The following is a 12,084-nucleotide window of genomic DNA, read 5'->3' as shown; positions in this document are numbered from 1 at the left end:
TGTTTGTTTGTTTGTTTGTTTGTTTGTCTCTCTGTCTGATCTTGCCTTATTCTTAACTGTGACAAACACTGAAATAATTTAGAAATAATTTGCTTTAATAGAGCCCATTTTCTACAAGTCCAACAAACCATCCTTAAGATTAATAACCCCGCTTAACTGAGGTCTTATTGTGATGGCAAAGCTTTAAAAAGACAGATTGTTTTTCCAAACGCGGTAAGATTTATGGGTCTGGAAGCTGACAATCCAAAAGGCAGAGCCTAACAGACAAACCATGACAGAGAATTTTTTCTTCAGATCTTCTGGTCAATATGTACAATTTAATGTATTCAAGTACTATATGTATGCCCTGATTGTCTTTCCCCACACAAAATGAGAGAAATATAAAATACAGATGGGTAAGAGGAGTCCAGTGGAAGGGGCTTTGATTTCCTCTGCTATGTGGCTCTACAGATGAAAGACTAGAACTCTGGGTTATTGAGTAATGGACCAAATAAAGCACTTTTTTACACAACCCACAAGTCACTTAATTGTCAGGATACCAGAATGGCCAGTGACTTGCCCTCATGGGTTCCTCAGAGCATTTAGCAGCCTACGTGGGCAGGAGCACCTTTGGTTTGGGCAGATTATCTCCATGCCTTCATTAACTATGGTTTCTCTGGTGTGGTTATTTGCTTGGGTCATGCAGCTTCTATTCATACAAGTACCAATCATTAACATGGAGAGATACCCATCAATTGTGGGATCATAATGGTAGGCACACTTCCAAAGCAGCTTATAATTTGGGTTTTAGGTGAATTTCTTTTTTAGGGTTAGCATAACTTCAGAAAGGACCATTGTGTCAACAGTTATTAGCTGTAGTAACTTAATGGAAACTCCAGGTTTATAAAGTAATATGAGAATGATGAAGTAGTCTAACAACAAGCAATGGCTCTCAGCATTATGCTTGTGAGCCTGACCCGTATCAGAGGCAGAATGCTGGGCTAAATGAAATGTTGGCCTAAGCCAATGAGACCATCCTTATGCTTGTAGGCTGAGAACACAATCCTAGAGGCTAAGTAGCTCTTAACCATTTATTTGCTGCTTTTAAAGCTGCTGTTTATTTTTTTACTGTTCTTGGCATTCTCTTTTATCTTACTTTGTACTTATCAAACCTTTATTAGGCATTTACAAGTAAAATCGTGAGAGAAAGAATCACATACAGGAACTTTAAAATATATACACAAAGAAACAACAATTAAACTCATAGGCTGATTGTATGTGTGTATATGTAAAATCTAGAATTTCCTTCTGTTAAAGTACTCCTTGAAGCACTGCTGCCAAAAACTCGGCTACCCCCGCAGTCACCCCTTGGTCAATGTCAGAGAGACAGAATCCAACACTTCCACCATGCTGCGGTTTCAAACCATCCAAAAGGGGGGACAACACACGTACTGTGTAGTGGACAATAAAAGAGAATATGCTCTACAGTGTCTGGGACATTCAGGGAACATCTGCAGTATCTCTTGTTTCTGGGAATATTCTGATATCTTACTTTGTACTGTATTGATTTTGTGTAAGCTGCCTTGTGTACTTTCTGTAGAAAAGTAGGGTGTGAATTCAGCAACAATAACAAAAATAATATACAAACAATAATTCAAGGAACTGACAGTATTATTCTATGCAAATTTAATCAAATGGAAATCCCACAGTGCTCAATGGGGCTTATTTTCACATAAATGCACATAGGATTTCAGTCTATTTCGTCTAACAGAACCGCCATAGATTGGCCAATATATTATATTTACTTCTCTTTGTTACCACTCCATGAAATCTTGTATAACTATAAAGAACCCCAACACAATGCCTAAGCATAAATTTCTTTTTTTTTCATTGAAACCATTCAATCAAGGTGACTGACAGCTCAAACAACTTCTTGTCAACTGACCTTTTGAAATTAAAAAGATGTGAAGAGGCAATCGATTGAAGTAATAGAAAGTTCCCTCAATTCAAATGATTTCTTAATTTTTTTATAGAAAAAAAAACTTGTTTTGAAAGAACCTTGTATTTCTGTGAAATTAAGACCACATCTTCCGGTGACAAATGATTCTGCCATTTGTTTGTATGTTTGTTTGTTTGTTTGTTTGTTTGTTTTTACATTACATTTATATCCCATCTTTCCTCTGGAGCTCAAAGCAGAATACATGACCCATAGTCCATTTTGTCCTCACAGCAGCCCATATAATGTAGTTGAAAATATATATATAAACACATTGTCCAGTAGCACCTTAGAGACCAACTAAGTTTGTTCTTGGTATAAGCTTTCATGTGCATGCACACTTCTTCAGATACCTTAATGTAGGCTAGGTTGAGAGCCGGCAGTTCTTGCCCATGGAACTCTCATTCTACTGAAGCCCATCTGGCTGCTTCACTGAGTTCATTCTGCAAAGTAGCAACTACCTTCCTCTGCAAGGCAGGATGACGGCTAGTGTCTTGGGCTCCTGCTACTGTTACATTGCTAGGCTGGCCTGCTAAACTGTTGCTTTGGTTATTGTGGTTTTAATATTGCAATTGTTTTACACTTGTTTCGACAATATTTATCTTAGCAAATATGAGCGCCCATTTGGACTGACTTGTGGACATTTTTTTTAGATAGAGAATGAATAGATAGATTGAGATAACACTGATGTCCTCTTAGAATACAGAATAGCTTTCATGGTCATTTCATGTTACAAGACACCTACAAAAGAACGCATGTGCCAACAAAGATCCTGAGAAGTTTTCATATTGCCTGAGTACATCGCTTACCTTAGCGATGATGCGACACAGGTGAGAGCCTTCCTGGGTAAGACTGAACAAGTTGCTGGTAGCTGACTCAGCAGAATACAGATTATCTGATGTGTCTATTTCTCTCACCAGGTTCTGGGCAACAAAGACAAGCATAAATTTCATTTACTTCCACATATATGTGCAAACAGAGTGATATCTAGGGCTTGGCTTCTCAGTTTCTTGTGAATTTAGTTAGCTTTAAAGATTTGTGTTGAAACTGCAGAGTTTTTGTTTAGGGGGAAGTGCCATTACAGTGGTATCTTGGTTCTCAAACGCCTTGATACTCAAACAACTTGGAACCCAAACACTGCAAACCTAGAAATAAGTGTTCCGGTTTGCGAACTTTTTTCAGAAGCTGAACGTGCTCCATTTCGAGTGTTATGCTTCCATTTTGAGTGCCACACTTCCGTTTTGAGTGTTACGCTGAGATCTGTCTGTTTTGCTATTTATTTTGCAGTTCTTTTTGTTTTGTTTTTGTGACTGTGTGGAACCCAGTTCAGCTACTGAATGATTGATTGATTGATTGATTGATTGATTGTGTGACTGCAGTACATTGTTTATTGCTTTCATTTTATCGATCAATGGTCTTGTTAGATAGTTAAATTAATGTTAAATTGCTGTTTTAGGGGTTGGTTTTAAAAGTCTGGAACAGATTAATCCATTTTGTATTACTTTCTATGGGGAAGTGCACCTTGGTTTTGGAATGCTTTGGTGTTGGAACAGACTTCTGGAACAGATTAAATCTGAGAACCAAGGTACCACTGTATAAGAGAACAAGGGAGGCATTCACACTGAATTCTGGCACCTGTTTTTCTAGAAAAATGACCCTGGGAAAAGCCAAACTGCATTGTGCTTCAAGCCCTAAAACACCTCCCCAATGGAAATAAAGACAAAGTGACACAGAATTAAATTTAAAGGTTAATGGGCAAATTTTGGCCACAACTTTATTGAAAATACACAAGTGTGACTGGTATTGGCTTAGGCATTGATATCAAACTATATCTGGCTCCTGCCCACCTTGCAGGAAGCCTGGAAGGGTAAACAACCAGCAGAGGGAGCTCCATCAATGCGTATTGACTGGTGCTCACCCCTGGAGTCCCCTTACCCCTCTCGGGCTTCAGACGAGATCCAGACACCCAGATTCCTTTAACAGAATGCCCTTTAATTGGAGGGGAGGTGATGGCCAGACCTCCCCTCCCCACATCCCTTAAACCAATGTCTAACATTGTGACGATTGCTAAGGAGTAGGCAAAAACCAAGTGGCCACAGCCAATCTGCCACAATGGAAAAAAATCCTAACCCAGCCCCTGTTCCAAAAGAGATGACCAACCGAAGTCCAAAGCAAGGCCAAAAATGACCGAATTAATGGGTGGGCGGGCAGGTGTTCAGCAGCATAAAGCAAGAGGAGTTCCCCACATCACGCTGCCGAGTATATAAACCCCAAACCCCAAACCATGCCACACTGTCAATTGGCTAAAGGCCATTGGCATACCATGACACCTCCAGCTGGAGCAGGGCAAGCCCCGCCCCCAAGCCAGTTGGGAAAATGTTCCAGGGCTGAGCACAACACGGCCCCTCTGTTAGGAGGATCCACCTTTCCAAACCCAAAAAATGAGAACATCAGTGATGAGTCCCAGGAGACCTCAGAGGCTGCATGATACATTCATGGGATGAAAACCAAGCAAATATTTTAATACTTCCAAACATTTTCCTTATTGTTACATATACCGGTAGTTAAGAATATTTACTAACCTTTATTTCATGTGTTAAAGCTAGTTCTATCAATTGGCCAAAATACTGTGCAACTGTGGTTAGAGCATCATTAATACAAGATTTCATAGACTTTAATATCTGCTCATCTTCAATCTGGATGCACCTGAAAGGAAATGTAAGAAAAATAGTTCAGTTGCCCCTGTGGTGCTTTAGCCATCATGTGAACAGAAGCTAAGCCTTAATCAAGATGTGAGACCAAACAGTAGCTCTTAATATTAAGACACCAATTTAAGATGATGACCCAAAGAGCCAGTTCACTTCTGTTAAGAAATAGGCTAAAACACAGAAATTCCCCACTATGTAGAACCACCATTCCTCTACTAACAGAAAAAATATATAGTGTGCATCAGAGCCAACAGATTACAAGCACTAATTGAGAGTATAAAGTGATCCATTTATTTCAAACCAATTATAGCACTGGGCAAAACAAACATTTTATTTTACCTTTCAGTAACTGTTGTAAGTTCAGAACATTTTTCCACTAGCATTTTTTCATACTGCAGATGAAAGAGAACAGAGATGTGTTGTTTTAGTGTTATAGTTTGTCTTTGCATTGTGGGAAATGATAGAATTACATTGCTTTAAACAGAACCAAAGGATGAATTTTAATTAAAAGTATTTTTAAAGTAAATTTAATTGATTGTGGCTTAGAGGGGCGATTTAGAGCAGGAAATCAATGGGGAAAGAAGTAGAAGTTTTAAGGACTCTCCTCCCACCAACATCCTGTTTCTCTGCTCTAAGCACCCTCGTCTCAAAGTGGCATATCTCTAAAGCAGGGATGGGGAATCTGTAGCTTTCTAGGTGCTTCTGGAGGGCATCTTCCATCACCCCTGTCCATAGGCCATACTGGTCAAGGCCAATGGGATTTGGAGTCCGACAACATATGGAGGGCCACAGACCCCTGCTCTCAAAAAAAGAGGTTGATTAAGCATGTGCATCTAACAGTAGTCTGGCATTTAAAGATGCTAACTTGAGAACAATTCTAGGAGGTGGGAATTAAGCTGTACCCAATCAGCTGGGTTTTGTTTTGCATATGATTTTTGTGAGACTGTATATTACTCAGAGCAGCAGCAGAAAGGGGAGCATACAAGACAGTAGCATAATGAAGAGACTACATAGAGTGTGTTTTGAATGCAGAAGGTTCCAGGTTCAATCCTCGACATTGCCAATCTAAAACACTCAACTAATGAGCCCTACAAGCAGAAGCCCATGTAACAACTTCGAGCAATTGGGTTTGCCCCCTTTCTCTTCCCCCTGTGTGTCCCCTGTAGCCCACCCCCCTTTGGCTCTGGGAGACTCAGGGAAACCCCTGAAACAGCAGGGAGGAGGACAAGGAGACGGCAGACAATTCCATTAAGCAAGCAGAAACACTTGTGCTGATGAAGCAATCTGCTCAGCGCTGCACTGAATTCCTTCCATAGGTAGGAAGTGATGTCAAGGACCCCTGGCTGTCCAAGGACCTTGGAAAGCAAGATGCCTGTCAAGCCATTGAGCTAGATGGGCAAACAGTCTGAGCTAGCATAGGCAGCTTGATAGGATTCCCATTATTGCATGATATGTCTATTTCCAAACAGGGCCGTCTTTAGCATATCTGCTGCTGGGGTGCAAAGATCCACCCAGCACCCCCAAATTTAGTTTAGCCTCCCCCCAAAAAAAATTTGGGGGGCCAACTCAAAGTTGTTGACCTTTTTGGGGGAGGAAAATCGATCACCTGTAACAATGACACGGTGAAAATAACTGATTTGTTTCCTGACTCATTGGGAATATTTGATGCAACGGAGTAACAGAGCGACGGAGGGGAGCAGGGACTTTCACTCCATTGCTTTTCGCTGCCGCCAATCGAGAGGGACTGGTATACAGTAGGTATACATTTGGCACACACACCCCCAAATACATTTGGAGCCCCCTGTAATTCAGTGCCTGGGTGCACCACACCCCTTGCACCCCTGGGTAAAGACAGCCCTGTTTCCAAAATCCAAGAGGATTACTTGGAAGTTTTAACATGTTTAGAGTAAGTTTTATTTTTAAAAAAAATCCCCATGCATGTAAAGTTTTCTATGGGGTCTTTCCTTTAAAAACAAACAACATTTATATCAGCATTCTGGGTGCTGTCATTTCACAGTAATCCTACCTGATGCATTTCTTCCCAAGAATTCCTCTTGAATGTATTGTATTCATTTATCATTGAACGGACGTGGCAGTTGACTCTTACTGTCATGCTGTGGACCCTCTGCCACCTGTTCTTCTCTAGTTTTTGAACGATCCTGGTTAGCTCAGTGCTTATAATCCAAGCTCTTTTCAGCAACAACTGCAAGTTATCACAAGCGCTGTGTTCTGATGACAGAGAAAATTCACTTTGGGCATCTTCTTCTAGGCTGATTGGTTTCGACTGAAGAATACACATGCATTCACAATCTGTCATGAGCTTCAAGTCTTCCATCCACCGTTGCACAGAGTCTACCTGAATTAAATGCATACTGAAAAGAAGGGTGGGGGAGACACATGAAAATACTACATATTAGTATACTAGTTCCTATCTAGTAAATCATGTGCAGACCTTCTACATTTCAGGCACAAGATTCAGGCGCAAAAAGTATATTGAATTTCTATGGGGCATATGAAAATGAAAACCGGCTGAATGCTAGACATTCCAAGGTTGATTTCATAAGCATTAATTTTCTAGATTCTATCAAATATCCACGTAGACATACAGTGTTTCCAACAGTGGACAGGCAGATGTATTGGCGAGTCAAAATTTAGGGTTTGATAGAGACAGCCATTTCCTGTTTTTTGTCCCCAGGATACTATATACTGCCTCCATTTAGAGATTATATTTTATCCATAATCATGGCTAATAGCCATGATTATGGATAAATAGACCATTTATCTCAGTTTGAGAAAAAGGCAACAGAATCTACTTTGTTCCAGCTAATCCACTTTATGAACCACAGCTACACATGGTTTATAATTTGTCTGCATGCATAAACTGCACAGTAATGTCCATTCCTGCAAGAGCTGACATTTGACTGAATTGTATGTGCCTGTTTAACACAAAATACCCACAAAATTCCTGAGATTGTGCTACATATTATATGCACATAAAATATACACATTAGCCATAGATTTCCCATTCATGGTGGCATATGCAACTCTGCTTGAAGGTTTGGTCTTGGGTACCTGCTCCCCATTCCACTCCCCAGCATGTTAGTAGCTTGTTTTCACTGTGATTATTTAACATGCCATTCACACTTTTATATAAGGCTGGTGTCAGATTCTAAACATTTATTTGGATGTTTAGGAAAGCTTTTAATGTTTGACAGACTATTGTAGTTTAATATTCTGTTGGAAGCCACCCAGAGTGGCTGGGGAAACCCAGCCAGATGGGTGGGGTATAAATGAATTATTATTATTATTATTATTATTATTATTATTATTATTATTATGTCAGTCACACTGATTTAAGTTGATTGCAAGTCTAAGTATGTATAACCAGCATTAACCAGAGCTATTTCATATCACAATTCCCCATACAGCAACTCAAATGGACTTGTTCAGTAATTTGGGGATGTTGAACTAATCTTGTGAACATTGGACATATGTCCAGATCTTATTGTTTTCAGGCGACACAAGAATAAGCACACTGCCAGTTATGCTCAACTGAGAGAGGCTGCATCATCTGTCACTACAGAGGAGCCATACAGAGAAGTGTACTGACCTTGGTGTGAGGGGATTATTCACAAATTTAATCTGAAGGTACCTTTGATCTGCAAGCCAAAATTATGACTCTAGGAGGATTCCTTGAGGTGTCCAGCAGCTTTCCTGAGCTGACTCCAAACGTCACAAGAGTTACCTTAAACTCAATCTATGACCAATATGATTCCTTCGTATGGGTAATTTGCTGTAATTTGATTAGTTATGTTTTGTGCCTGTTGCATTTTTATAGTGTCATAGCCTCTTTCATTCATACTCTTGTTCTCAAGATTCTGATTTGTTTTAGTGGATTCACTTATTTTTCCTCGGTTGCATCCAATGGTGACTTTGCCTTGGCAGGAAACATTTCAACTTGCACAAGTCATTTTTTTTATATGAATTTATTGGCATTTTCATAACAAAACATAAACCCACACCCACACCTACATATATAAATCAAATACAAACACAAATACAATTCTTCTTGTTTACACACTTAAGAAAATGTTCTAATTCCAAATCTTGACAGTTGACTTCCCCTACCTTCTCTCCTTCGGTTTTAAATCCATATTCTACTTTAATAACATCATCTCTCAAAAAATTATATTCATTTAAAAAAGTTCGAACCTTAAACATAAATCTTAATAACAATTCTTTAAATCTTAACAAATTATTCTTATATCAAATCTAAAATATTCTTCTTTCCCTTAAACTGCTGCTAATAACAAAAAATTTCAAAATATCCCTTTTCTTGTTAAAAATTAAAATAAAACTTAATGTCTTAACCCTCCGATTTCAGATTACCATAACAAAGCAGTAATATTCTATACTTAACACAGTTCACCCTATCCCCCCTCTGTCCAATGTCCTTCTCCATCTTTCACCGGAACCACTCCTCCCATTGTCCTCTTTTCTTGTACGTCCACAGAACCAGATACAGTCCCCAACAGTCCTTGCATCGAGCATCAGGATACACTGTTCATCTTCTCTTGGCTTCTCCCATTCAATGCTGCATTCTTCTATTTGTAAATATCTTAATTTCTTGCCCTTCGCTCCCGAGCTCACACCTCGGGGGCTGGATATAACATTCCTCGCCGTCCTCAGGCTGCCACCACCGAGGGACGCTTCTTTTTCCGGGAATCGCCATGCCATCTCACTCAATTTTTTAATCATCTCCTTCAGCTCTTTGCCAAGTCTTTCTTCCATAGTATCGAATATCTGGAAGGTCTCCTCTGTGGGAAGTAGATTTTTCTTCATGTCCCCACTCAAAACCTTCAATTTCTGATTAAGCAGTTCCAGTTTCAGTATAATAATCCTTTCTTCATCAGTTAGTCCAGTGTTCAAAACAATTTCAAAAACAAAGCCCAACATGGTGAGGACGGGCATAGGTATCAAATTTCAGTTTCTATTTCAATGTTATCCGTCATATAGCAGTAATTTTCCACTTCGGTTCAGAGTTTTCGCAGCCATTTTCTCTGAGACCGGGGCGCAAAGACCAAAACTTTCAAATGGAATATTCTCCATCCTCTTCCTCCCCAAAGGGAGATCTATAAAGTCTCACTCATTAAAAAATCTTGACAATGTATCCATCCAGTAGCAACAGTATCCCAATCCGTTATTTTCTTGCCTCCGAAGACTTCCTTTACCTAAAGCCTCCCGGGTCGTTAAGTCTTTAAGCTCAGCAGTTAATCCAATTAAGTACTCACGACCTCCGGGCTTCTTTTCCTTTCATCTCTCAGGGAGAACGTCGTCGCTCATCAAGGCCAGTACTCGCTGCTTTTCCGCCCGGTTGGGGCATTTCCCCTAATGGCCCGGCTTCGCGCTCCCTTCACCCCCACTCCCCCTTTACAGGGGGAACGAGGGAAGGGTGCTTAGCCTAGCGGGCCCGCCGGGGAGCCCGAGGCACAGGACGCTCTTCCCACGCCTCACCGGAGCCCCGCGTAGCGGTGGCAGGGCTCCAACCCCCGGGCTGGACTGGGTCGCCTCGCTGCCGAGGCAACCCAGCGACCGCCCGTGATGGCGACCTCGCCGGAAGTCTTGCACAAGTCATTTTGCACAAGTCATTTTGCCATTCCCTCTCTAACCAGTTTGAGCCTGGGTTGCTCCTGGGGATTAATGGCCTTCCAGAATAGAATGGGGTATGACCAAAAGGGCTGCAGTAGTTTGGTGAGGTTGGCAGAATTTGGGTGCCCTGGAGTGCACAAGTAAAAACATTTCCCTCTAAAGCAAAGCCATTATTTGATGCAACCCCTTATTAGAATATATATATATATAATCATGGAACATAAAATCCAGCCCTCATAATAGATTTCATGAATGCATTTTGTATTCAGTACAGTGGTACCTCGGGTTACGAACTTAATTCGTTCCGGAGGTCTGTTCTTAACCTGAAACTGTTCTTAAGCTGAGGTACCACTTTAGGTAATGGGGCCTCCCACTGGCACGCGATTTCTGTCCTCATCCTGAGGTAAAGTTCTTAACCCGAAGTACTACTTCCAGATTAGCGGAGTCTATAACCCAAGGTGTTTGTAACCCGAGGTACCACTGTATTAGCCTGGCTACATATAAAACAACCATACTAGATGTCTTTTATAGTCCAGAGTGGAATCTTAAGAACAGCAGCTACTTTGCCTTTGAAGGTGCACAACATCTCCAAACAAGCTGCAAATATATAGCTCTAAGCATCACTATATTACTTCTTTATTATTCTACATTTATTCCCTGGTTTCAGTTAAAATTAAAATCAATAACTGAACCAGCAGAGAGAAACCTTTACAGGCAGGAAAACAGCTTAACTGATTTTCCTGAGATTAATAGAAGTATTAGAATGGCAATCATTCTGAGCCCACACTAACAGCTATAGAAATAGCACTGCCCTTACTGTTCCTCTTAGAGATGCTCTTGGTTCAGACCCTAATTAGATTTCAGGAATCGATGCTGGGAGTGTTGCAAAAAAAGGGGGGGGGGATATTTTCTGGCCTGTACCATGAACATTCATGCTGAATGCTTTGGGAATATGTTCGGTAGTGCTAGAACCTGAATGAAAACTATAGTTACAGGCCATTTGTCTTAAGCTTGAATTGTTGCTGGGCATGCATCTTTCAGCAAATGTAATTATTGTGATCCAAACATCTAAAGGAGTCTCAGGGTACTATGGTAAGAGCTGTGTGTGTCAGAAATAAGAACTGCCTTGTAGGGCAGGGGACAAGAGAATTAGATTGTGAGCATTCACCTTTCACTTACAAGGTTTAATTCATCTAATAGATTTTATCCTGCCTTTCAGTGTATCTCCACTATCCAATTGTCCAAGGCAGTTCATGAGTAGAATCCTGGGTTTGAAATACAAATGCACATTTATGCAAAAATTAGAGCACAAGCTTTGAAAGTAGAAGGTTCTGGGTTTAATGCTCAGCTTTTTCAGACAGGGATGGGAAAGACTCCTGCCTAAAGAGCAACTATATACAGTACCAAGCGACATGGACCATTGATCGGATTCAGTACAGGACAGCTTCATAAGCTGATATGAATTCACATGTCTTCAATATTATGTTTTCCAATATTCTATAATGCTGTGGGGTTTGTGTCAAAATGTTTCTCTAAAATACATGAAGAACAGCATTATAAAAAGCTATGAGAATTAAAAATATCTTAGCATTGTAAGTCTTTTAGACCAATATATATCCAATATATATATATATATAGAGAGAGAGAGAGAGAGAGAGAGAGAGAGAGAGAGAGAGATTTGTGTAACTGTCTAGAGATGTGCTGTTCGTGTGTATCACAGACCTAACAGCAGGTTGAACATGTTAATCTTTG

The 12,084-nt window shown here is 40.3% G+C and overlaps 1 protein-coding gene across 1 annotated transcript in view; it reads right to left on the bottom strand.

Annotated features, from left to right (window-relative positions):
- The window catches only part of INSC (INSC spindle orientation adaptor protein), a 123,785-nt gene that overhangs the window by 49,790 nt on the left and 61,911 nt on the right, over window positions 1-12,084 (bottom strand). Inside the window, exons 3-6 of the mRNA XM_033153387.1 lie at window positions 6,710-7,055; window positions 5,023-5,075; window positions 4,558-4,681; window positions 2,785-2,898 (exon numbers count right to left, since the gene is read on the bottom strand). Of these exons, the coding sequence (XP_033009278.1) occupies window positions 2,785-2,898; window positions 4,558-4,681; window positions 5,023-5,075; window positions 6,710-7,055 (637 nt within the window). The remainder of the gene's footprint in view (window positions 1-2,784; window positions 2,899-4,557; window positions 4,682-5,022; window positions 5,076-6,709; window positions 7,056-12,084) is intronic.

The sequence above is a fragment of the Lacerta agilis genome, chromosome 1, assembly GCF_009819535.1.
Source record: "Lacerta agilis isolate rLacAgi1 chromosome 1, rLacAgi1.pri, whole genome shotgun sequence".
NCBI classification, from domain to species: domain Eukaryota; kingdom Metazoa; phylum Chordata; class Lepidosauria; order Squamata; family Lacertidae; genus Lacerta; species Lacerta agilis.
The sequence above is the reverse complement of the archived record's forward strand: the minus strand, read 5'-3'. Positions and strand labels throughout refer to the sequence as shown.